Below are 26,661 nucleotides of genomic sequence, written 5' to 3'. Positions count from 1 at the left end.
TTTTGGGAGAGTTTTTTTGATGAATTTAAAGGATGTTGCTGGGTAGATTATGCTGTTTTGGATTGTTTAGGTGCTGTTGAGCAATGCGGCGAGTTGTGGTTGACGATATGCTAAGGTTGTTGCTAATCAACCGTCCTTACAATGGTTATATATTAACGAGCATCGATATATTTGAGATTCTTTGCATTTTTTGGGGTTAAATCAACAAAAAGAGGTTCTGTACTCGAATATTACAAATTGATTAATCCTGCACCAAGCCGGCATCATCCTGAACAGGGCGACATCATCCTGAACAGGCCGTCACCATCCTGAAAAGGCCGGCATCATCCTGAACAGGCCAGCATCATTCTCTGATCAAAGCCGACGCTAAAAAAGCCGACACTGACCTGGTGCAGGATTTTAAATCGATTAACCGACTTGTGCTATTCGAGATAATCCAGTATAAGTGGGTTCTTAGCATAGCACTTCCAACTGAGCCGCTTTGATCCATAGATTCCATTTTTTGCTCTCTTTGACTCTATAGTCCTGCATTATGTGCCAATTAAGATCAATAACTTAGTATACACAATAATTTTAATTGAAAAGTAGACCAACTGTCATCAGAGGTTCGATTCTCAACAAAATTTTCCCAAAACATGAAATCCACTGAATCTATAACCTATCAAATTCCACCCCTACCCCTTAAAATTCAAACAAATCCCACCCATCCTTCAACGCTCTTCATTCAATTCAATTCATCCCTACAAAAAACCCCATCCAAAGGGAACATCGCAATTCCATCAAAAAGAACAATAAGATAATATAGGATGTCAGTTTTTACGTTTATCTACTTTACTTTACTCACTGACTAACTGGATGACTGACTGACGGTTATTATGAGATGAGATTCTTTTTTTTTAACAAAAGATTCTAATTTAATGGGATTTCAAGAAAGTAGACAAAAAACACAGAAGGAGAAGTCGATGGATGTGAGAGTGGATAAAATGAGCGAAATGAGAAATAAGCCATAAACTTCTTTTTTCCTTTTACTATCATTCTTTTCAATGTGTATTAACTTTTATAGATACTTGGCTGTAGCATTATTGTAAAGTAAAAATATTTTATGTAATTTAATAGAGATAAAATATAAGAATAAGAAGCACAAGAAGCAAACGAGAGATGGTAAAAAGCGAAAGAAAAAATACGTTGACGAGTTGGGTATGGAAGGTGAAGGATTTTTTGGATTGTGGACGCATTTTGGTGGTTTGGATTTCAAAAAAAAAATAATAATGAACAAGTGGAGAATTTTATATAGATAAATTTGAATTAGGATTCGAACCTGAAAATTATTGTAAAATTTAAGTATATTTTCATACTTAAACTTTTGCTTTGAACTTTTTTTCGACTTTTGACCATATCTTCATAAGGAGCCGTCTATTTATTACGTAAGGGTCTCACAGGAGTAGGCATAAGGAGAGGGTAGAGGAGAATAGCCAGAAATTTTACTAGGTGAAGCCCGTTTTTTTTTGAAACTTTGTAAAAAAGTAAAAAAAACTGTTCCCCGTGCCTCTAATGGCCTCCACCCAATGGCTACGTCCCTGGGTAGAGGTGTGGCATATTGTGAGGTGAATGGTGGAATTTGTTACACCTTAAACAATTTAATTTGCATTTTTAAAGCCGAATTTTGTATACTTACTTACTAACTTATTTACTGCAACCATGTTACTACCTGAAGCTAAGGTTACAACAAGAGGCTTTCAATTTGACTCTGTTCCCTAGCATACAAAGAGCATTCTGTCGAGAACTTGTTAATCTTAAACATAATAGGTAAGCATGCTCGTGAGTGCTACTTTCAGCTTACTCTGTCCTTGTGAGCTTGCTCGTTGACTGTCAGGGATTACAGGTTCTATCACTTAGTTTGTATAAATTGTCTGTCCGCACGAATGATTCCAGCCATATGTCTGTGATTCTAAATCAAATTTAATCGAATTTTTAACTAGTTCCCAACAGTCACTACTTGAACTCATCTGATTGATAAGACAAACCTCTTAAATAACTCCATAAAGTGCCCCAAGTCACCCCCTCTCTCCATATCATCCAATATTCAACAAAAACCCATTTCCCAACTTCCTCAAAAAAATACACACTCCATAAAAAAAATTAAGAATAAGAAAAGCAAGTGAAACTGAAAAATCAACAGCAATGAAAATGCGAGAATGAAAATGAAAATAAAAATTGAGATAGGAAAAATCAAAGAATTATTATGCGGATCTAGCGGATTTTTATCATTCAATTTAAGAAAAAAAAGATTTTCTTTTTTTTATATTCATTCCTTCCATTGCCTTATTTAAATATTTGGAATGATGACGATCTATCTTTTTTCAGTTATTTCTTCTCTCCTTTGTGCTTGTGCTGTATTTACACAAAAGAAAATTGTCTCTTGTGTCTTCTATGATAATGACAATTTTTAAATAAACTGCTTGATTGTTGTTCCTCTTAAGCTCAGTTCCTCAACCATTTCGGTAAAGTTAAATATTTTGATATGCCTCATATTTTTTTTTCAGCATGAAGAGATTAAACATAACAATGTTGTTTAATTCAGGCACAGAGCAGCACAAAAAAGTTTGCATTCTTTATAGAGACACAACTTTTGCTTTCCATCTCTATCCACTCTAATTAAGGATAATTTTATAATTGTGTGTTATCTGATTGTCGCCTCTGGCTCATTGTACTCATGTACATGCATACATATTTCTCCTCTTTTTTTCTTTTTCTTCTTCATGCCTGGCAGTTATCCAATGCATAATTGCTGTGCTAATGAAGAACTATGTCGTTTGATTGTTCTGTATGTATATATACACTTAGATACTATACTCAGTCTTTTTTTTTGATGATTCAATGTGTACTGTCTTCTATCTTCCAAAAATAATCGAGTGAGAATGAGTGAAAATAAAAAAGTTTTGTTGTTGATGTTGATGCTTGTAGGGTGACTATGGGGGTTTGTTTTTGGATGCTTTGGGGGTATTTATGATGATGAAAAAGTAGATCAAACATTTCCAGAGCTTCATAATGTAGGAGCTAATGCACCGCTTTATCGGTATGCTAACATTGATGTTAAGGTGCAATGAAGCCTATTTAAAGAATTGCTGTTCGAGGATCTGATGCGTTAACTATGAAAAAGCAGATAAGTCTATTCAAAGGATCATTGTGCTTTGTCAGGGAATTATTAGCTAATTTTGAGCATCTCTTCTCTCTTCCTTCTCTGTTCTGGCTTTGAAACTGGATTTATATAAATTTCGGTTGCTAGAGTTGAATGTAGGGACAAGTATTGGACCATGGTATTGTGAAGAGTTTGAGATCAATATCCTTTGATGATTAATGTCAAAAACTATATCAACTGAACGTCTAAAGTAACAAAATCATCAATTTGAGTAAAAAACAACCCCGGGAAGCACACGAAGTATATAAAACTGAAGATAACTCCTCAGATTAGCGTAACTTTGGCCTCAGGCCAGATTTGATGAAATCTAACATCAGATCAGAGTCAAGTCGGTCTAAAATCAGACTTTCGACCATTAATAGGCTTTGTGCTTTTCAGGAACAATTTAGTAGTTTATTAAGCAAAAAAATATTAATACTGTCCAAATAATTCAATTAATTTCTTGATATTCTATAGGATTTGAACCTAAATCATTTATCAGATTACTTAAAAATGCCTTTAACTTTCAAAATTACATAATATGGAGCCCAATATAAGTTAATATCAATCCTCTAGCCATCCAACAACAAATAATTCTTTCATAAAATTTTTTTAAAAACAATTTCCAACTCATGCCTGTAAAACAATCAAGAATTTTCTAATGAAAATTTTCCCCAATTCCATCATGTGATGATGAACAAAATTCAATTTCATAAGCCACAATCAAAATAAAAAAGTTTCTATTCTCATTTCTCTAAAGATTTCGCAACAAAAGTGTTTTTTTTTTGCATTCGATTAACATTTTCTTTATGTTCCTTAAAAATTCCTTCAGAACCACACATAGAATAAGAATTTTTTTTGCGAAATTTATCTTTGGAGATACAAAAATAAAATAAAATTTATATGAAAAACTCATCCTTCACATTCATGTATTATTAGATGAATAGATTGAGGCATAACATATATTGTGTATACACACATATCTCATAAAGATGAAGGAAATGAAAATTGAAAAAAATTTTCTTCAAATACAAAAAAATTATTCAAATGAGGATTGTGGAGTAGAATTTTGATTACATTTTTGGTTTTTATGGAAATTCATGTGAGCACGATTTGTAAGAAAATCGCTATGAGTTGAGCTAATTATATAAATTTTTTGCTTTTTTTCATTCATTTGGTAAAAGGAAATGTTTTGTTTGCTTTACGGGGGAATGTTTGGGGGATGTGGTGATGGGATTGAGCTATGGTAAGCGTGGTATGGATGAATTAAATTGATTATTGAGGTTTTTTGATGTTTTGATTTCTTTTGATGAATTTCTGAATGATAAATTTTTTGATTAAATTATTTTGTAGAGTTGGGTGGGGTTGGGAGCTGATTTTGGCAAGTGGATATAAGGTTTTGAGGATTGTGATCCCCACAAGAGCTACTTATTCAATGTAACTAGCTATTTGGAGCTTAGGTTACAACAAAATGATTTCCATGATATTTTTGCATCACTTTTCAGCATCTTGTGGCTTTTAATTATCTAGAATCTCTTTTACCTTGCCAATTCCAGCTAACGGTGATAAAATAAAATTATGTTTCTATACAAGCAATGGCATTTTCTTGGTAGTCGTCATTACTAGTCCAGTTCTGTTTGCATTCTGTAGCTTTCATTGAACATGTTGAGATTAGACATGATAGGATTTGAATAGGCTTTTGATCCATTTTTTCAAATACATGTGCCGGCAAAGACCTCGGTTGATAGCGATACCAGTGACGTCTACGATTTCTAGGGAATACAACGACAATATACTGTCTACATGGTCAGATTAGGAGTCAGACTTCGGTTTCCTTGAATTCCTTACAAGAGTTGCTTTTTCTGTTCAAATAGCTAATCGTATGTCTCATTGATCACACTTTATGGCTACCTCAACAAAACTCATGTTTCCACCAAATCACAGACTGTTCAATTACCCAAAACACATTACATTCCAATATACCACCCCAAAAATTCTACAAAATCTCCTTGAAATTCCTTCTAAAATCCTTATTTTTACAGACTTTGCAACACAATCCTACTCAAATTTTCATGATAACAGCAACAAAGTTTGACATTAAATTTTTGTTAAAAATAACCGAATGAACTCAACATGATACTGTTGTCACTAGGTTATTTTTTATAAAAATTCGATTCTTTTAATGACTATAGCCTTTAGCCTTTGACATCTACATCTACATACCTTAAATGATACGTTTGATGTATTTTGATATTTTTTTGATAAATTTTTTTACGTTAACGATGAATTTAAGATGTTCATCCTAATTGTGTTGACTTTGTTGCTTCAAGGTTTTTCTTTAATGAGGACTTTTTTTGAGATGGTTAACTAAATGAAGGTATTATGCTTGCAAGAATGTAAGATGTTGTGACATTTGGATGTTAAATGAATGAAAATGTTGAGTATGAATTTTGAAAAAGTTTAAATTATTCTGAAATTTTAAGCTTTTTTTGGTTAAGTTCTTAAAACTGTATGCTAATTAGCAGCGAAAAAACAGCAAATGCCTAGTTGGCAAGGAAATCGGGCAGTCGACTCAAAGGTCCCGGGTCCGATCCCAGGGAAATTCTAGTTAAATTCGGTTGCTTTTTCGCTGTTCTAGCTCAAAAAAGGAGTAAAAGGGAGGACTCATATCCTTATCCACCTCTTTTCCCCGGATATTCCCCTACTTAGTTATAAGTCTCAATGGAATATAGCTTGAACTACTTTGACAACATCCGAATTTCATACAATATGACCTTGAGTCTGAGTTACGTTGGCCTGGATTCGAATTTCTGGCTATTTCTCTGTCATGTACATTCCCGGCAAGTAGATCTGCTAATGAAGCAGCTTTTGAATTACTTTGCATCACCAAGCTTTGAAATAACATCCAGCCTTCATAAATCCAATCAAATAAATTTTAAAAAATCTCAGTAATTGAAAGATATAAGATATTTGAATAAAAAAATGTAATTGAAAGCTTAATCCACCTTCCTCCATTCCTTACCCATACCTCCTCATTTCATAATCCATGCATCTCATCTTTCATTCATGTATAATAAACTCGCTTTACTCAGCTAATAATAATAATTCTAATTCAATATAAGATGTATTGTATGGAATAAATCATAAAAAAAAATGTAATTTGTTCTTGTATGCTCAACATGACCTTGAGTATATGTCGTTCACATAACATAGCATCAGTTATCTCATCCATCATATGGATCCCTGATTTCACTCTAATTAGATTAAACAAAATGGATGTGAACTTTATGCTGTGGAATTTGAAAATGTAGAACAAAAAGAAAGAAAGCAAGAAAAAAAAAGGAAAATGAGCAACAGAGAAAGAAGATATTTGAGGGAATGAAATTGGAACTGAGATGCTATGCTGAATTTTAAATAGACACACAAAATCACTTACAATATAGCATTTGGTATACACGCACAGAAAGAAGGCTCATCTGAAATGGTAATAATTCAATGGAAAAATAGAAGCTTTGAGTTTTTATTGCTTACTGTCAAAATTCTGCTGTATTGAGATTGTTGATTAGGTTCATGGAGGCTATTGTAACACGAGAATTTTAACACTTCATTCTGGGTAGTTAATTTTTATATTTTATTCTTGTGATGAGTTATGTGCTCGTGGCTGGTTTTTGGGAAAGCTTCAAATTAAATAGATTTTAAGTTATGTCTAAGCAATTTGAAGCAACTTGAAGCGTTGAATAGGAAAATTGAATTAGAAGCGACGATTTGAACTTGAGGAAATGTTTTCGGAATTGAACTTAAAGCGTTGAATGCAAAAGACTCAACTTCGAAGCGATGCTTCAAATATTTAACTTAAAGCTATGATTCAGAAATTGAGCTGGAAGTGCTGACTCACTAATTAAGCTTTAATAGTCATAACTCAATTGTTTAAGTTTAACCGGATACTGAGTCATTGATTCAATTTGAAGCGATGATCATAAGATTCAACTTGATGCTTTGATTCTAATAGCATTTAGTACTGAGCTTTTTGTGGATTGAACTTAAAGCGACGAATTAAAAATTGATTTTGACAGTTGAACAATTGAAATAAAGCGATGATTCAATAATTGAACCTAAAGCGATGATTAATAAATTGAACTTAAATCAACGACTCATAAATTGAACTTAAATTGACGACTTATTGAACTTAAACAGTGGTTTTGAATATTGAACTTGAACCAATGACTCAAAAAATTGAACTTAAAGCAATAACTCAAGAATACAACTCACATCAATGCTTCAGAAAATTAATCTTAAAGCCTCAACTATAAATAAACTTAAAGGCATGCCTTAAAGCTCACAATTATCCTTCAGCCATAAATATTTCTCCCAAAACATCCGTTGTTCTACATAATTTGGGTAAGAATGACTACATCCATCAATTAGAATGAAAGAAATGAAAAAAATTAAGTAAAAATGAATGAAAAGGCGATAAAAAAAAGAAGGAAAAAAAAGGTTCATGGATAAGAGAAAATATAGCAATTTTCGTAAACTGATCCTATCATTATACACAAAAAAACTGAATTCACATCCACACACTCACTTAAGTTGAAAAGGAAATAATAAAATTTGTACCTTTCTACAGAAAATGAAATGTCCTTCCGCTTACGAATGGACATAAAAACAAATTTCTCTGCCTTAATTAATAACATTGTTTTGAGGTCTCAAATAACAACAACAATGCAACCCTATAATTATTGAATTGACTATTATGTGTCGATTATCGCTTGTCCAAAACAAAAACATTTGGAATTAAAATATCAGCAAGCAATAAATCTTATAAACTCTGCCGCACACATTTTCATTATCATAAAATTATCTTTCATTAATAAAATTAACTACATTATGCAATGAGGAAGTAAAGGAAAGAGATATTTGAATTGAATTGGAACTAAAAAATTCATTGCGTGCATCAAATATCTACCCCATGTCGTCTGTCTTGCGAGAATACGGGGCCACGGCTTAATGGAAGTTCCACGACCTAAAATTCATACCATACTCTATAATAATTTTCATAATGATGGATTTTCGTCTACCTTTTTTCCAACCTTTTTTTTTTTTTTTGTAGACGTTTATCGTTTTCTGAATGAATGAATGAATGAAGGCAGTCGAAGCAGCTAAAGAATAGCTTTTTATACTGTAAAGTGATTGCGGGTCGGGGGTGACTCTTAGTCATAATTTTTTTTTTATTTTTTATCGCATTTTCTCAAATGAGGTTTCATGTTTGCTCTTTGACTGATTGATTATAGCTGAAGTGTACACAGTTGATTAAGATGGTATGAAAAATGTCCAAAAATATTTGAAAGTTTTGGGCATGAGGAATGAAAAATTGGGTCAATTTGGATTTTTAAGGGTGTGAAACTACACAGTTTAGACGATTGCCGCATGACCATTGTGGCTTTTTCGCTGCTTACACACAGTTTAGAAGCTTTGTACGAATTTGAAGTAGAGTTGTCGGAAAAATTCTACTTAAAAAAAATTAGGAGTGTGGTCTGTTGGGTTTTGAATCCGAAATTCATTTATTGCATTTATTGGCCGTGGTACACAGTTTGGACAGCCCTGATCTAGGCCTAAGAACATCTATACCAGAGTTTGAAGACAACTTGAGTTTAATATGAACTTGAGCCTATTTGAGTCTACTTTTCTTTGCTAAATCTGAGTCGACTTTGCGCTCTGGACAACTCTGGCTTAGATGAATGTAAAATCAGTTGTGATTATAGCAGAACAGCCTCTGCATGATGTCCTTAACTGTTCTTCTGTAGTTTCAAACCTGGGGTGAGGATTTGTTTTTTGTTCTTTAAAAAGGGGTGTAAAACTACACAATTTTAAAAAAAAGAAGGTGCCACAATGCTCTAAATCTATGCTTAGTCCTTTTAAGACTCTCGTCAGTTCATTTAAAAGTCATGCATTAACCTCCACTGCGCCTTTTAAATCCACAATCGCAACAGTTCTCAATTCTCAACTTTATATATACGCGTTATCAAATAAAATGGGTGAATTTATTGATTTCATGTTACCTACTGACTTTCAAATATTATTTTTCATGCCTGCTCTTACAAGTGTACTTCTGTGTGTAGGAAAAATAGAAAATAAAAAAAATTTCTAAAGTGAGGTTCCATGTGGCCGTATACATTTGAAAATTGGCTTTCATTTCACATTCTATGCTTAAATTGACTTTATATATATTTTATATGTACACGGGCTGTATCTAGTGCCCCTTATATATATATATATATATATTCATCGATGCCGAAACAGACATAAATTATTCTTTGGTTCATTCTCCTTCCTTTACCATTCAATGAATATCCTGATTGATTTGATAAATTTATATAAAATATATTTCTATCTCTTTTCGACTTCCTTATCATTTTCACTCAAGCTCTCGTACATAATGTCTATCGTCTATATTGCACCATTCACTTCTGTTAGATTATGTATGTAAAAAAAGAGAAGCTCCGAGATTGAAGATTTATTTAGGAGGAAAACGGCTTCATTAAACACAAAAAAAAAATAAAAAAAATCTGTACAGCTTTACATCCATAAAGTGATACAGCACACCAATAATAAGAAGAGATTTCAAATGAATGAACGAGATGAGCACAAAAAAAAAATGAAAAGAAATTTCAGGCTACATTGCCCCATGTGTTTTCGGTTGCATGTCAGAGTATAAAAAAAGGAAGAAGAAGAAAAAAATTCCAATTCAGTTGGTGAACAGCTAAATGGTTACGATCTTAATATCAATATTTTTATGTTTTACGACATCGACAATTTTTTTTTTCTTTCTACTTCCTCTGTTTTTTTTTCCTCCATTTCATTTCATGTAATTTCATTGTTATTGTTTGCAGTCGATTGTGTGTGACGGAAGAGAGAGAAATTTTTTTTTGTGTTTGAAGTTTTTGAGGGGGTGCATTTGATGTGGGGCTCAACATGTCATTGGGGAGAAATTGACAGAGATTCTTTGGAAAGAGGAATGGCAGTTTCTAATGGAAATTATATATAGGCAATTTTGAGGTTTATTTATAAATTTATGACATAGTGTGGGGACATTCGGATGTTATGTAACACTAAAGAGTGTGATTTTACTTCTCGAATCCCATCAATCTCATGAGAATCATTGACATGCTCCCTGAACAGCACAAGGCTAATTAATTTTAATAGATGTCACAATTGTCCTAAAAGAGGCTATATTGACATAATTCTGGACATATTCCTCTCATTTTTCATAAGGAAGCTTACAATCTAGAGTCAACTGCTTTAAATAGAGCACTAAAGCTTGAGCATGCTTACTTAATTGAGCCTATGCTTAAAAATACAGCATAATAGTATTTTAGAAGTTTGAGTCATTGCATAGCAAGCAACCAGACCTTAGCATTCTTACTTTAATCATGTTCTTAAGTAGAGATAGCTAACAGGCAAAGAGCAAGCTTTAATGGTCCAGAAATACCACTTACTTACTTACTGGAACCATGCTCCGACTTGGAGCCTAGGTTTTTACAAAAGGCCTTCCATCTTACACTGTTACTGGCCACATCATGGTGCAGAAACACCACTACGGTACTTAAAAGAGGTCTCTTTGTTTGGTTGAAGCTCTGTCACCTGGTTTTGTACAAATTCTCTGTTTGTACATTGAGCTGACATTCATTTGTCACTGTTTTATGCTAAGAGGATTATTCATTGCTCTTAGTTGTCTTTATGCTTGCTTATTAAAACCAAGGAGGATGCAACAAACTTGAATATCTGTCCCAGTAATGATCTTTTCAACTGTTCCTTAGGAAATTGTTAATTTGATGTTTTTCAAGCTAGGAATTGAAGATACTCACCTAAAAGAGCGTGCTCCTGAGTATCCTCAATCTATACAATTGTGAATGCTTAATTCTGTAAGCATAGTTATGGAAATGCTCCTTGTCTGTTCGATTCTCATATGAATATCCAATTTTTCCTAACTGAATCATCTGCTCCTCTAGACTATACTGTCATGTTAACTAGTATTACATATACCATATCTCAATGTAATCTCACCCATAACATGAAACATATCCCCCTGAATTAACGATAATCATGAAAATATTTCAAAATCCAAAGACAATTCCTTAATATTTAATATGTCACATTCCTCACATAAGAAGTAAAATAAAAGGAAGTTATAAGGTGAATGTGGAGATGTTACTACCGCCGTTATGCTGTACATTTCAATGAAATTGTAAATACAGAACGAGAGGGAAAATTTGTAATAAAAAATTTTTCTCTTTATTACTTTGCAAATGACAGAAATTATAGCTGAAATGGAGGAATAAACAATTTTTATATAGCTTCGTCATAACATTCTATTTGCTGTTGATATTTATTGCAAAAATACATACAAATAAAAATAAAACTCGAGACTGAAATAGAAGCCTTCATGACTCAAAAATAGATGGAAATGAATTGGATGGGATACAAGTCATAATGATGATGAACAATGTATAATTGATTGATGTTTTTATCGATTAATTCTGTTTATTATTATTTTTTTTCTTTTATGATTATATCCTTAGCAATTCTACTACGTTTATTGATGTCAGCCAGTTTATATGTCCTCTCATTTGTCATATTCGTTTTAATGATTTCTTTATTGTGAAGGAATTATGAGAATTAGGAGTATTATTGTTGTTATTTTGGGTGATTGACTGATGTTGGGTTGTGTAAATACGGAAGCATATGATGATGATCATGTTGCAATGGATTTATTGGAGATTATGGGATGTAGACTAACGGTAGCAGGTAAAGGGGATGCTTTTGAGAGTTTTTACTATTTAAATAAATAGGCTAGTTGAGCATGCTTGATAGCGTTATTCTCAACTTGTTCTGCTCTTGAGAGGGTTAGGAGCTAGTTGTCCTGAAATTTCCCATTAGACGTCTGTTGATGACTGAAAATTGAGGTGTTGTCCAGAGTAAATTAAGCCTAGAATAGCACAATGATCGATTAATCTATCAAAAATTCAGCTTCATGACCTGTATTTCGGTGTACACCTATTCTACAGCTGCTTCTTCTTCTGCCCTAAGATATTCCCTTGTGTATGCAACAAGTGCAGTTGAAAGGATCTGAGTATATCGAGAAACCGACCCCAGACTGGCGTGATTCTCTTTTGAAGTCTGGTTCGGTTTGAATCCGTCATCATGTTAGAGTCACGAGGATCTAGTGTCGAATTTTGGATCGATTATCCGAATTGTGATGCTTAGGAAGTTAGGAAGTAGTATCCATCAATAGAGCCAGCTTCAGGAGCCATCTAAGGATGACATGGATCAGAATTAAACTTTATAATGAACTTGATCCGCTAACTGTATATGTAAAGCAAGCATTCTTATAAGGAACTAAAATCAATCCATATTATACCGAAAATGCGCTTTATACGATCCACCCACCCAATCTCCTTCCAACATCAACTCCCATATCATATCATTCTACAAGCGTAGCTACAAAGAATGAAAAAAGAGCTGATGAAAGCTAATAGATATGAAAATTTATTGAGCTATAATAAGCAATAGATTTCACAATTTTATTGGTGATGATCATAGATTAGAAAATCTCAGAACAATCATAAATTTATTTTTTATTAGTCAGCGAAATAATACGACTAGGATAAATGTTGAGTAATAATTCTGAAAAAATATTTTCCGATCAATTACTGTCAAAAAGGTTTCATCGTTCCTCACATTTGATTAGAAATTTGCTTTTATAATTTTTATTGGATTGACAAAAATAAAAATAATTTTGATCTTTATTGATTTTTAATTATTTCCTCAATATTTGGATACAATTTTATGGATTAGGCAGTTTTGTCGTGATTGATTTGAGTTTTTGGAATTGGGGGTGGATGAGAAATGATTTTTGAGTAACGATCCCGAGCTGCACAATTTGGTGAATTATAAGACTCCGTTAAAATCTGCCGATGCAGTGCCGGCAGGGCAACTTCGTGTCTTATCCTCAATATGACAACATAGCGCAGCCCTAACTTATTTACTTACTTATTTCGCTGGCCGTACAGAGGCCTCCCTCAGATGCAGCCTAAAACCAGCTCTAGCACCAGCTACCACTTTCCAATTTTCGCAGCCCTTAGCCAACTCCATGTGCTGCTCGGAAATATTTCAATTTTGAAAAAAAGGTCAGAAATTTCTTTTTTCTGCTTAAATTAATTCAATAAATCACAATTTTTTTTTTTATGTGAATCTGAAGCGTAGAGAGGTTGAGGTAGCTGAATTTACTAAAATGAGAATCGGAATTGTACATGAGGCTTGAAATTTATTTTTATTTCTTTAGTAGGCTAAATTGAGTAATTGCTGATTGGATGACCTGATTCGGTTGATTTGTGAAGTTGTTTGGAATTTGGGAAGTTGAGTCTTTTGTGATTTTTTTGATAGATTTTTGAGGATATTGAAATGTAATGGGGGTATTTAGTGTTTGAAGTTGATAAGGTTGACGATTGTGTCATTATAACTGCTTATCATACCTAATAGGTGCTTAGCTGGAATTTTGAACGGAGGGAAATGTGTGGCATAAATCGCCAAGATTAAAGGGTGGGTGGTTTGGGTATTTTTCATGAAAAATCCTAGCAACTAACAAATTGAAGATTTTACCCAATAAAGGAGGATTTGGACACCAAACGTAGCCCTCTCTACATTTACTCCCTACCCTTCCTCTCTACCCTTCCTCCCATTCTATTCTTCCTTTCTACCTACCCTTCTTCCCTACCTACCCTTCCTGCCCGCCTACCCTTCCTCCCAACCTACCCTTCCTCCCATTTTACCCTTCTTCCAATTCTACCTTTCCTCCCATTCTACTCTTCCTCCCTACCTACCATTCCTACCTACCATTCCTACCTGCCGTTTATTCCATGAATATGCCGCTGCTATCCTGCTTCCTACAGCCAAATAACCGAATAACCAAATAACCAAAAAATCCCATCAATTCATCATCAAAAAAATCCTCATTAACAGGTAGAAAAGTTCATCAGAATTAATGAATCATATAATTTTTATGATATTCAATTTTCATACCCCCTCAAAGTTCACAACAAACCAATAAAAGTAAAAAAAAAAACTTTTTTTTATTCAATAAAAAAAGCCCCAAAAGCCAACTGGAGGAACTTTGAAATTAACTTCAATTAATCAATAAATATTTCCTTTATTACCGTTAATTCACTTTTTATATCCTGAAACAATATACGCATCCCCTCAATCTGATTACTACAAAAAAAAAATGTTAATGCATTAAAAATCAAAACATTAATAAACGTAATTGACATTAATAATTAACAACAACTTTAATAATTAAAATCAAGTTACGACAAGGCCTGAAAATGAAGTTTTTCGAATAATACAATATTATGTATATATGTGGGGATGTACACGCAATTACAACAGTCATTGATGTGAGTTGAGGATGGATAAGAAAATAAGGGAAATAAACAAAGAACAGTAAAAAGGTGAAAAACTCATTACAAGATTATACTTTTCTCATTACTATCAAACATTTTTTTTCTTCTCATCTCTTCTTTTCCGTTTTTCTATGAAATGAAAATCCATGTGGAATGGATATATGTGGAAGGTAAAATGGATGATGTTTGCATGTGAGTGTGATAAGAAAAGAGAAGAAAAATGTGAGAAAAAGTTTTGAGGAATTTTGAGGATGTGACGCATTTTGAGATTTATTGATGGGGGATTGATGGGATGGAGAGGGGATTATGACATTTGTAGGGTTTTTAATCCCTTGGTAAAAAGGTATTAAAATCCGGGAAATGATTCATTGATTTTTTCATTACAATTCAATTTAGGGATTGAAATTCAGAGTAATTTCGTCACTTAAACCACTCCCTCTCCTTGAATATGTCTATATTCAGAATAGTTTGAACCTTAAACACCTCTCTTCCTGAAGAGAGTCCTTGAATATGTCTCTGCACGTAGTCATTTTAAACGAATTTTATCGATATTCGTTCTGAATTACTGCATTAATCGTTCACTTATTACTTTTGTTTTGGCACTCAGGTGATGTACAGGTACTGCTTGGCTTTAAGAGCCATTTATTTATTACGTAGCACTCTAAGGATGAGGAGGATCGGTGTCAAAAAGGCACAGTACGTAATAAGCGACCTGTTCATAAATTTGGGCATTTTTGGATGTTTTTAACTGTCTTACACTTACTAGTATACTTCTCGGACCGTAAAGATCAGCTATGAACCATGGCTTCTCTAAGTTGGCGTTTATAACTGGCTTTATTGCTGGCTGCACTTTCTGCATTTTGCCAATTGACAATACCTAGTGCTAAACTGTGTCTCTATCAAAAGCTTCCTTCCAATAATTATTTGACCTAATTTTCTATTGGAAAATCTATTTGGGACTCGAACCTATTGAAGTTTGAAGAATATTAGGAGAAATGCAGTGAACTTTGAAACTTTATGATTACTTTACTCATATTATACATCAATTATTATTCCCACATTTTCAATATAACAGCCAGTCAGTCACAATATTGCAAGACATCCAATCAATAATTTCCCAAATCAAATATTATTCCAATTCACGATGGAGAAACAAGCCGAAGAAGTTCCATCAGATAGATGGATACCAAGAAAAAAAAAAAGTAGAAAATGTTGCCTAACATCCTTCTAATAGCAGTCAGCAACAAACATAAGTGGGGAAATAATTTTTTTTTTACTTTGCTTTAGCACACACATGAAATGGCACATCAAGACGAGGAAATAGGAGAGATTTATAGACTTTTATTTCTACCACTTTGAGTAGAAAAGTTTTTTTCGTTTTTTTTGCATTCCAATTCCACGTATGTGTGTGCCTTTTTTTTTGTTGTATGTTTGTTTGCTGGTACAGTTCAGCAAACGTTCCAAATCTCTCAAGGGAAATTAAATTTATTTTTTTTCCCTTCATTTCTTCCCTCGCCTGATGTATTTTGTGTTCTATTGCAGAACTCGCTCGCCTTTTTTCGCAGACGATATTTTACAGTTTTTTTTTTATAGTTTGTTCCTTTTTCTTTCCATTTTTATGTTCTCTCAAATTGAATTGTGTTTTTCACAGTACATTCCGGTAATAATATACTTTTTTAGACATTAATCTTTGTTGTAGATGTTGCAATAAGCATTTATACCAGTCAACCCCTTTTATTCTCACCTCTTCGACTCTTTTTATTTATTTCTGCTGATGCTGATGCTTTCTTTTACTCCTTATCGTTTATATATATATTTTTGTTAAGCAAACAACAAAACTAGTATAATAGGATGTTGTTACTAGTGTTTGTTTTTTGACTTTTTTTTGGTGTTGGCAGGGGTGAATGTTGCGCATTTTCTTTTACATGGTGTTTGATGATCAATACAAAAATTTACATAACTATAAGAAACGATGGTTTGAATCCAATCTATCCCTTCCCTTTCTTTTTAATTGGAAAATATAAATATTCACTGTTTGAGGTGTAACCAAAGCTCAATCCATCCCTTCAACTCTTTTTAAGAGTGTTACGTAATAAATGAATGGCCCTTAATCGAATTTATAAATTGTAAAGTTTTTAAAAATGTTCATATTTGTGGCACATGAAAGAAATTGTCTCTTTTAAGCATCGTCATAACAATCAGACACTCGAATAGCATAAATCGGTTAATCGATCAAAAATCCATCCCCAGGTTGACGTAACTCTAGATTGGTGCCGAATTCGGTTTAAATGCAGTATCATTCCAAAGACTTGCCGCCTGTGAGACGGATTTTTGGGAGATTTGTGCATTTCTGAAAATATTATCAATAATGTCCAGGAGCAGAGGTTTTTTACCTTTCTGGATAACCTTCCCTACTCTATCTGGGTTACCTTTCCTTCTTAGGTTTTTTAATCTACCCGGGTAAGTTAGGGTAACTCAAAAAAAAGTAAAATAGGGTATCTACAATAGATTCGGTTGAGAAACTGACCCATGTCTTTGAGGTTGTGCTGACTCTTCATTACAAAAAACCTTTTCAAATCAATTTAAAGTCGAATTCAAATTCAAGTCTTTATCACATTTAAAGAGAAATTTGTGTATTAACCAATAATTAGAATGCTGGTAAGGGGAACAGCAATGAAATAAATTTTTAAAATTTTTCAAAAAAATCAAAATATAAAATTATTAAAATTTTGATAGTTTTTATTAAACCAGCAAAAAAATAGAATGTTCTACATTGTTAAGTTTATATGTTATATTTTTCACTTCTTGGTTTCGAACCTTCAAACTTCTCAAATATTTCTTCATATTCTAATTTTACTTCTAATTAAATCTTTGTAACTAATTTTGCAAAAAATACTTTTAAGCTTAAAATCAATTAAACAATATCAATGTTTACATGCAGCATTAGAAACAGAAGGTCAAACTGCGAAAAAATGTAAATCACTGAGTAATAAAACAGCACAAAAGAAAATTCTTCTTATCCTTTATATTTTCCTAAAAAACAAAATAAAAAGAACGAAAATAAAGCAATATAAACATAGAACCTGAATTGAGAATGGGAAAAAAAGAAACAAACTAGTAATTCTCAGCAGATTCAAAGTCAGAAAGCTCAGAAATTGGAAAAGTTATAATAAAATTAGTAGTAATCATTTGGTTAGAACAGAGCGAGGTACAGGTAAACATATATATATGGATATATTCAGATATTAAGTTACAAAACAAAAAAAAATAGCTTGCAAAGATGAATAAATGAGTATTTTTCCATTAGGGATTTTAATGTTATTGAAAAAGTTTTAATAATGTTATTAAAACTCTCGGCAATTTATTTTAATACAATTTCTTGTCATGGGTCTCGTTTGCCTGTATCAGTATGACTATTTGTCACACACAAAATGTTATGCTAAATTATGCATATTGTGACATAACTTACACACATTATTACTTCCTTAAAATTCCATTTCTTGTGTGTGCTCAACTATGAGCAAAAAAATTACATTTCCTGAATGTGAATAAACCTGAAGAATATAAAAACTATAATCATTATCATCACGATCGATTTTTATTCCTTTTTTGCTTTACTTTCACACATTTTTCTTTCGAGACTTACTTACGTGTGTGTATTTGTCGATGGCATTCTTTGTCTTGAACTTCCCCAAAAAATTTAATAGCGATGGGTTTCTTGTTCTTGAATTCTTTTGGGTGTTTGTGAGGCATTTTGACGGCGAATTGTCAATTTAGCAATTTAATTGTTCAACAATGATTTTGGAATCTTTAAGTGCTTGAGAAGCTTTAGTTCAGCAACTAATTAAAAATCTCTTTTAAATCTTAGAATCAGTGTTCAATTCAGCTCATATTCCAAATTTCTATCAAATAACAATACATCAAGGTTCATTCCAGTAGGTGCAACACATAAGGTTCCCACTCTAAGGGTGCCTAATGCCTAGACCAAGATTTTCCGGTCTAGGCGTTTAGAATTGGTTAAAACTGAGACATCGGATCGTATTTAGTAGGAAATGGTCTTTTTGGACAAAATTCTTCAATTCTCTAACGTTCTTCTAGACAAAAGGCCTTGTTTATGATATATCCTAAGCCCCCTCTCTCCTGGCTACGCCTGCAATTACCCTATAACATTCCATAACATTTCCAAAGTAATGAGCCCTTAAAAGAGACTCTTAGTCCAAAAAAATCAATTTTAATACAAACTTAATTACTCTTCAAATGCTCCCTAGTCACTCAATGCACCTCCATCTACCCAAAATCAAGTGAAAATTCCTCTTTTTTCATTTTTTATTCATTCACTTCCTAATATGAATAAGGAATATAAAAAAGCATGGCATAAAAACCATTGTTGCATATTTTTATTTGGTGAATAGATAACTTTTTTTTAAGAATTGCCATATCTAGTGAAAGTCAAAAGAAGAAGAAGAAGTAGAAATAATAATAAGTAAAAGGAGTGTTTTTGGTGTATAGTAAGAGATAGAAATTGATATGTTCGAGGCACGTAATGTAATGGAAAAGTAGTAAGTGTGAGGCGTATGGAAACAAAAAGCGACATGGAGAAGGTTGTGCAGGGGTAGTAAATAGAGAGGAAGAAATGAGTGTGATATACGAACTGAAAATATATATAATACTTTATTCACACCATAGAACACACTTATAGACTAAACAAAAACGAAAAAAAAGAGAAGAAAATTTATATAGCAGAAAAGTGATAGAAATAAAGATATTAATTTATTGATTTTCAGGTATGTTGTATATGCACGAAAGATACGGCATGTGAGGGTGGAAAAAAAAATGATTCGAATTTTCATTCATCTACGGTAAAATTGTTTATTGTGTGCCGAATGATAAAGCCAAATCATATTCAATGTTATCGAGGGTTGTGAGGTAAAACACTTTATTGATCATAAAAAAATGCACAAAATGTTTCTCAATTTCATGCATCATATGATTACCAAAAAGGAGATATAAGGAAATGAATAGAAATTTACTCAATCTTGAATTTTTTCCTTTTTTTTGCTTTTCTTTTGTGAACGAATTAATTTAGTTTCAATTTGGGATTCATTTCATGAAAGGTATTGAAGGAGAAAATGGGTTGTTAAGTGCAGTTGGGTATGAATTATTCTCTTTTTTTGTTTGGGAATTTTTTCATTAATTCTGAATGTTGAGGAAGTGTTTAGTTGGGAGTGAGAATGTTGTTGTGGAATTGTGGAATATTTAGGGATTCTGCTCAATTTTAGTGACTTTTCTTGGACAAATTATTTCAATTTTGATATATTCTTTAAGAAAATTCATGAAGATATTGCTTGGTTTTGTCGGATTTAGCTAAGAATTGCATTATTTTTAGGCAAATTTCTGCAAAGATTCTGTTCAAGTTTTCTTAATTTTTGTTCATTCTGGCTTAGGTTTTAGTATTATTCGTTCAATCTTTGTAGAACTTGACTTAGTTTTTGTTCAATTTTACTAAAATTTTGCTACAATTTGACTCAATTTTTGTTAGACGCTGTTTAATTTTAGTTCAATTTTACTCAGTTTTTCGTCAAATTCTTTCAGATTGTGTTCAATTTTTCTGAATTTTCGTTCAATTTTGTTCAAGGTTTTGCTTATTTTAGCTTAGTTTGTTGACTAATCTTCTTCAATTCTTGCACATTTTCACTTCTTCAACCAAAAACTTGTTCCTATAGCTTAAAAATAGCATTTGCAATCTTTTTATTTTAAGAATCTGTTTTTACCATTAATAAAACGCAAACCCAATATTGCTTTTACCCATAATTCTACCTTTAGATTCCATAAAAAGAATTTATTTCTAAAAATATCTCATTTTTCTCATAAAATAAATATCCATCAAACCAGCTGAAAAAAAAGAATCCCTGCTAACCACTCAACCAATTAAGTCTACTTTACAACGTTCTATTTGCCCGACTTTCTCTTTTTTTTATTGATTCAATAGTGGCGAGAATTTTGTTGCTAAATGTTAATATTTACCAATAACAGGATTTACTTTCACTCAATGCCTTCATTTCTTCCTTAATATATTATACGATGGGTAGAATGAAAATAAAAATTTTCCAGGCAAAAACGAGGCCTTAACCATAAAATAAATGAAGCATATTGGAAAAGCATATATACATCCATATTTACGTATACATATGGATGAGTGAAAGCCAAAGAAATGAGAATCAGTTTTTTTTTTTGCTTGCTGGTTAAACTTTTTTGGGATAGACGAGAGTTTCTGTTGTGTGCTTCATAGTTTTTGGCACGACTGTGGAATGGGCGGGCAGTATAGAGGTGGGAAGTAGAAAAGGAAGAAAGAAGGGCAGAAGGATCGATTTCATTTAATCAAATATTTATTTATTTGCTTGAACTTCGAACGCTTCGAAATATTAAGACAAATAGAATTGCTTGTGATCTTTTGCTTCCCTTTTTTATTTTCCTTTCTATAACCACATTCATACTGTTTGTATTCACACCGTGTCTTTGGTTGGTTGTGGTTTGTTGATTTTTGATTGAGGTGAGGCATTGAAGGATGAAGCAACAATTTTTAGTTGAAATTCAATAATAAAGCTATGAGCTCCTACCAAGGAATTTAATTCAAAAGCAGCGTCTTTCTTTTGAGAATTTGAATTTTAAGGCATCGACTTTTGATGAAGATTGAACCTTAAAGTGTTGACTTGCGTTAAGAATTGAACAATAAAGCGATGACTTTCGACAGGAATTGAACTCTAAAGCAGCAACTTTTTGCTAATAATTTGATATTAAAGCAACGACTTTTGATGAAGATTGAACCTTAAAGTGACGACTTTAGTTAAGAATTGAACATTAAGATGATGATATTCGAATAAAATTTGAACCTCAATGCACTGGTTTTAATAAGACTTGAAGAATTTGGCAACAACTTGTGACAAGAATCGAACCTTAAGGTGTAAGAATTCAGTTAAAAATTGAACAATAAATAGACGATTTTTGATGATATTTGAACCTAAAATCAACGAATTTTAATACAATTAAAAAAATACAACCTTAAAGTGTCGACTTTAATCAAAAAAAGAAACTTAAAGCGATGACTTTGAGTAAGAATTGAATTCTGAAGCAATGACTTTTGATGAGAATTGAAGCTTAAAGCAACGATTTTTAATACAATTTGAATCTTAATGTGTCGATTTAAATCATAAAATGATGCTTCAGAATTGAAGCTATAATCAACAACATTTGAAAGGAACTGAACCCTAATGCAACGATTTCCGTGAGGAATCATACCTCAAACAACGACTATAATTGAAATCTCCAACTAAACGGTCTGAATACCAAACCCCAACCTCACAGCCTTCAATCTAACTTATTTGTTGTTATTGCGATATACACGTTTTGGCTGATTGGATGGCACAAAGCACATGCACGATACTGTTAATAGTCGACAACAATTCATTTTTTCATATTATTGTTGTGCCATTATTTTACTGTTGCTGTACGTTCATTCTCTTTTCATTCCATCCCTCAACACAAAAATGATTTAGTTTCGTAAATATTTGCAGGATTTATTTATGTCTTAAACATAGAAAAAAAGGAGAAAATATTTTTTTTTATGTGAGAAGTTCTCGCATCATTCGCATTGTTCATACTTTCTTTTTTGATGATTTTACAACTCTTTGCATTTGTTGTTAAGTAAAAGTTTTGAAATTGCTCTTATCTCACGAAGTTGTTCCTTCCTTTATATTTTTAACTTTATTTCGTAAAGGAAAAAATTCACGTTTCACGACTGATGAATAGAATGAAAAGCATATAAGCACATAAGAGTATCAAACAAGTTAAGAAGAAGAAAATTCCTTATTTTTTGCTCTGTGCTGTAAAAAAAAAAATAAAGAAAGAAAAACAATAAAGTTTATGCATGACAAGTGTATGCAAAAGTACCTATTTAAGCTTCAAGGAAAATGACATATAAAATTTCACCTCCCCAACTCTAATAACACCAACAACAGTAACATCAGCAATGTTCCTGTCTACCTAAGTAGAGAGAGTAATTTTAACTGCATGCACTTAAGTGCTGTTTTTATGAGAAATTTTCAAAAAAAAAGAGAATTTTTTTTCCGCTGTTAAAATACATGAAACACTTTATTAATCTTTCATGTTTGCTCCTCTTTCGTACTTACTTGTCGCTGTATCATACATGGATGTTAGGAAGATTTTGTTAGGATTTTTATTGGTATCGTGCATGCTTATGTGTTGTAAGTTGATCAGGATTGCAGTGCCTTCAGCTTATGACAATGTCGCTTTACAGCGCGACGTGTAACTAGAACTATGAATTATTGTGTTGTAAGTTGAAGGCTACCTCATGTCAGATATGACTAACTTTAGTCATAGGAGTTATTAATGATTATTATTATCTTTATTATGGTTCAAAATAAAATTGAAGGACCTTTACTGAGTTATTAATGAACCATATACTGTATTCTCTTCAATTAAGGATTAGTTTAAAACTGCAGGTCTGCAACTGAGTTGCAAAAAAAAGCACTTGAGACAGACAAAAACCGTACAATTTCTTGATAGTTTCATCAAGATTATTGATCGGATTCATAAAGAAATTTCACGATTTTTGCCTGTCACAGGTGCTTTTATGGAACTCTGGTCTTCAAGCCATAAACGAACTATAAGGTACAAGTGTACGCATCTGAAATTTAGACCTGCGGTTCCTAGCCGAACTCTATTAGCCCTAACAGTCAAAGAGCATACATTCAAGAGTTTGCTCTACTTAAATATACTAGTTAAGCAAGCTTGCGAGCGAGTGTACTCCCAACCCTGATAGGATAGAGCTGAACTCCACTTAGATAAAGGCATTTCCATATGAAACTGTATTTACACATCTATAGATCGTTAAGAAATCTCCTTTTTCAGGATTTGAACAAAGAAAATATATGGCATTGGTCTTCTAATCATGGGATTTGAACTATTTGCATGAAATCGATCTACCATTAGCATTCGAAATAGAATTTCAACTAATTTTTGCAGAATATTGACTAATTGTTATTCCATATCGACACTAATTAGTCAAAGATATCCAAATATAACCCATAAGGAGTCCAAATGAACACCGAAGTCAATGTGCTTTTCAAATGGAGCCTTATGGTGCCCGATATGGTCACTAACCGTCGATATTCTGCAACTATATTGTTGAATGTCTATACAATCTAATCTTTATCAAAACCATAACTTGAAGACGATTCGAATTTTGTATGGAACAATTGACTTAAGTCAGCTCGAGTCCACACAATATTCTACTCGACATAAAATTCTGGTCGACTTAAAGCTTTGATCAAAGTAAATGCTTGGCAAAAGCACAACTGATAATACAGCATAAAAATCTGACAAAATTAATCTAACATAAACACTTATAAATATTTTTATGCATTCATTCTCATTGTGTGTATCTTTTATTTTCTTCCAGATCATGTACGAGAATTCACATGTGGAAAGTTATATTATAGAACATTCCATTTAGATGAAGACAGAGATGCGCTTTACGTTGGTGCTATGTAAGTGAAACCATTATAAATTTAATTGGAAACACTATATTGCAAATGTTTACAGTCATAAATACCGAAAAAAGAGTAACAAAAAATAAAAAGAGAAAAGCTTTTAATTTTTACTTAAGTTTTTCCATCTTTTTTTTTTGTACTTCCATTCTTAAAATGAAATTGTTTTTTATTATGCAAAATGCGATGTAAAATGTTATTACTTTTTATGCTTACATTTGCATTGAAATTAATTCCATCGTTATCCAATATTAATCATTTTATTCCTCCTTCTGGTGGCTGGTATGCTGTCTACATTATAAGTCGGCATTAGTGGATGAAGAGGTTTATTAAAATTTAAGCAAATTTTATGTATTTAAATGAATAGAAATTTCTCATAATAATTTAAATATATTTATTGTACTTAATAATGATGATAAACGCAAATGTGATTAGCTTTATGACAGACATCAAAGTTATGATGAGGGATTTTTTTAATAATAATCTTTGTGCTCCCCCCACCACCCCTCTTTTCTTGATCTTCATTACATTTGTCACACAAGCGAGGAGGCACAAAAAATAATTTTAAAATTTTCTTCCTCCTTTCATGTCTCGAGGGATATTCAATTAAGACATAGAAGAGTAAAAATCTTTTTTACCAAACATGAAATAAATGACGATGATAATAATGACGATAATCATCATACACAAAATGAAATAGCTCTCAATAGATGAATATGGATAGATATATATATTTGATGTTTTAGTTAGGGGCTTCAGATGAAGGGATTCAGTATGCGTAGAATAGTTAGGAAATTTTTTAACAAGGGTGAAATTCGATAGCGCATTTAAAATAATTGATTTTTAAAGAAGTTTGGGATTCTTATTTCTAATAGAGTCGTCTTCATTGTCATCTTTTCGGTGACATTAAGGGGATTCCTGTTTTTTTGTTGTTGTTGCTGGTGAAGATTTAGGGACTTTTAATGCAATTTGACAATTTATGAGGGGTGACCACTGATTTTTTTACTGGGTGAGTTGCTTTTATTGGGTTTGCATTGTTGGGATTCGAGAGAAATGGATGTTTAAATGTAAATTAAGGAAGATTTAAGGATTAATGAATTGAAGATTGTGGTCTTCTTGCTAAGTAAATCATTTGATTGGCTCAATTTGGTTACTTACTAACTTTATTACTTCGCTCGGTGTGTTCCATGATATCCCTAAGATGCTGCTTATAACTGGCCTAATCTCTGGCTACCAAATACGAATTTCCAATACCAATTCTGTTTCTCGTAACAACTAATACCATGAATATAATTTGGTTAATCGATTGATAATTCGGTTCCAGGCCAACGTACCTCTGACTTGGCCAGATAAAATTTATATCCGGCACCATGAAAGAGTTACACTGTTCTGAATGCCCGAATTGATCGATTAACGATGTGCTATTTGCGCTATTCAAGGACTATTAACTTTAATTACTATTAAAGAGTTACGCGGTGCTCTGTTAAAACTCAGCCGAAACGATGCTGTTAAGGCAGGGAAGTACCCAAAAAGTTTTGTTACACGGGATTTTTTTGTTGAAATTTTGCTCCATTCAAAGTTATGTTTTTAGTTCCTAGGAAGAGACCCGAGTCCTTAGATCCCGAACTGGCAGAAGGTTTTGAAAGAAAGTGTCTTTAGACATTCCTTACTAATGGGTCCTCGTGTGCCAAGGAAGTCTACGTAAGTATGTTTCAAACTTTGCCACCCCTGGTATGGCTACGTTCCATTTCATCATTAAAACGAACGTAGCTATTCTTAAGTAAGCACATTTTACTACTCAGCCATATCTAAAGATTAACCTTTAAATAAATATCCTTCAAACAAAAGCTCAACTTTCAACTTATTAAAATATATCCCCCCATATTCTCCAGCTAAATCTAAATCTGTCTTAAAAGTCTCAAAAAAAGATTAAAACCCGACAATCTGTTTCTCATCTCGCCAACCTACATCCTTAAAAATAATCATTCAAAAATTTACAAAACAAAATGCTATTCGCATTTACATCCTACAACCAGTCATCAACCACCTTCAAAGTTTTGCTCAATTATGATCCCTTTTTTTGAAGGCAAGGCAGAGAGAGTGAGAAAGAAACCATTATTCCACCTCCACCTACACACAAATCTACATTATCATTTGAATGTATGAGAATATTAATTAAAATATTCAGAAGATCTTATTATTATATATTATATTTCCACAAGATACTAAAAAACTTTGTCATTGAAGATATTCAAAAATAAAAAAAAAAAAATAAATTTGATGATGGAATATGGCAAATAAAAAAGGGAGAGCACAAAAATGCCGTTCGAAATAATTACTGTAAATGTATATTTTATGTTTCATTTATGGAAATACTGTGTACCTAAAAAATCATTTTTATTATTATTTTAATATTATTTTTTTTATATTTTTCGGTAATGTTCAGTTTGTGCGAAAAACT

General features: G+C 32.4%; 1 protein-coding gene across 4 annotated transcripts in view; it reads left to right on the top strand.

The window, feature by feature from the left end:
* Sema2a (Semaphorin 2a) overlaps positions 1 to 26,661 on the top strand; it is a 115,919-nt gene that overhangs the window by 22,193 nt on the left and 67,065 nt on the right. For all 4 annotated transcript variants that reach the window (XM_070644592.1, XM_070644584.1, XM_070644571.1 and 1 more), the window contains one exon: positions 24,113 to 24,200. In XM_070644592.1, the coding sequence (XP_070500693.1) occupies positions 24,113 to 24,200 (88 nt within the window). The remainder of the gene's footprint in view (positions 1 to 24,112; positions 24,201 to 26,661) is intronic.

This window comes from Chironomus tepperi, unplaced genomic scaffold, assembly GCF_022539635.2.
Source record: "Chironomus tepperi strain 1889 unplaced genomic scaffold, CSIRO-AGI_Ctep_v1 contig_31, whole genome shotgun sequence".
NCBI classification, from domain to species: Eukaryota; Metazoa; Arthropoda; class Insecta; order Diptera; family Chironomidae; genus Chironomus; species Chironomus tepperi.
Note: the sequence above shows the minus strand (reverse complement) of the source record. Positions and strands in the feature narration are given on the sequence as shown.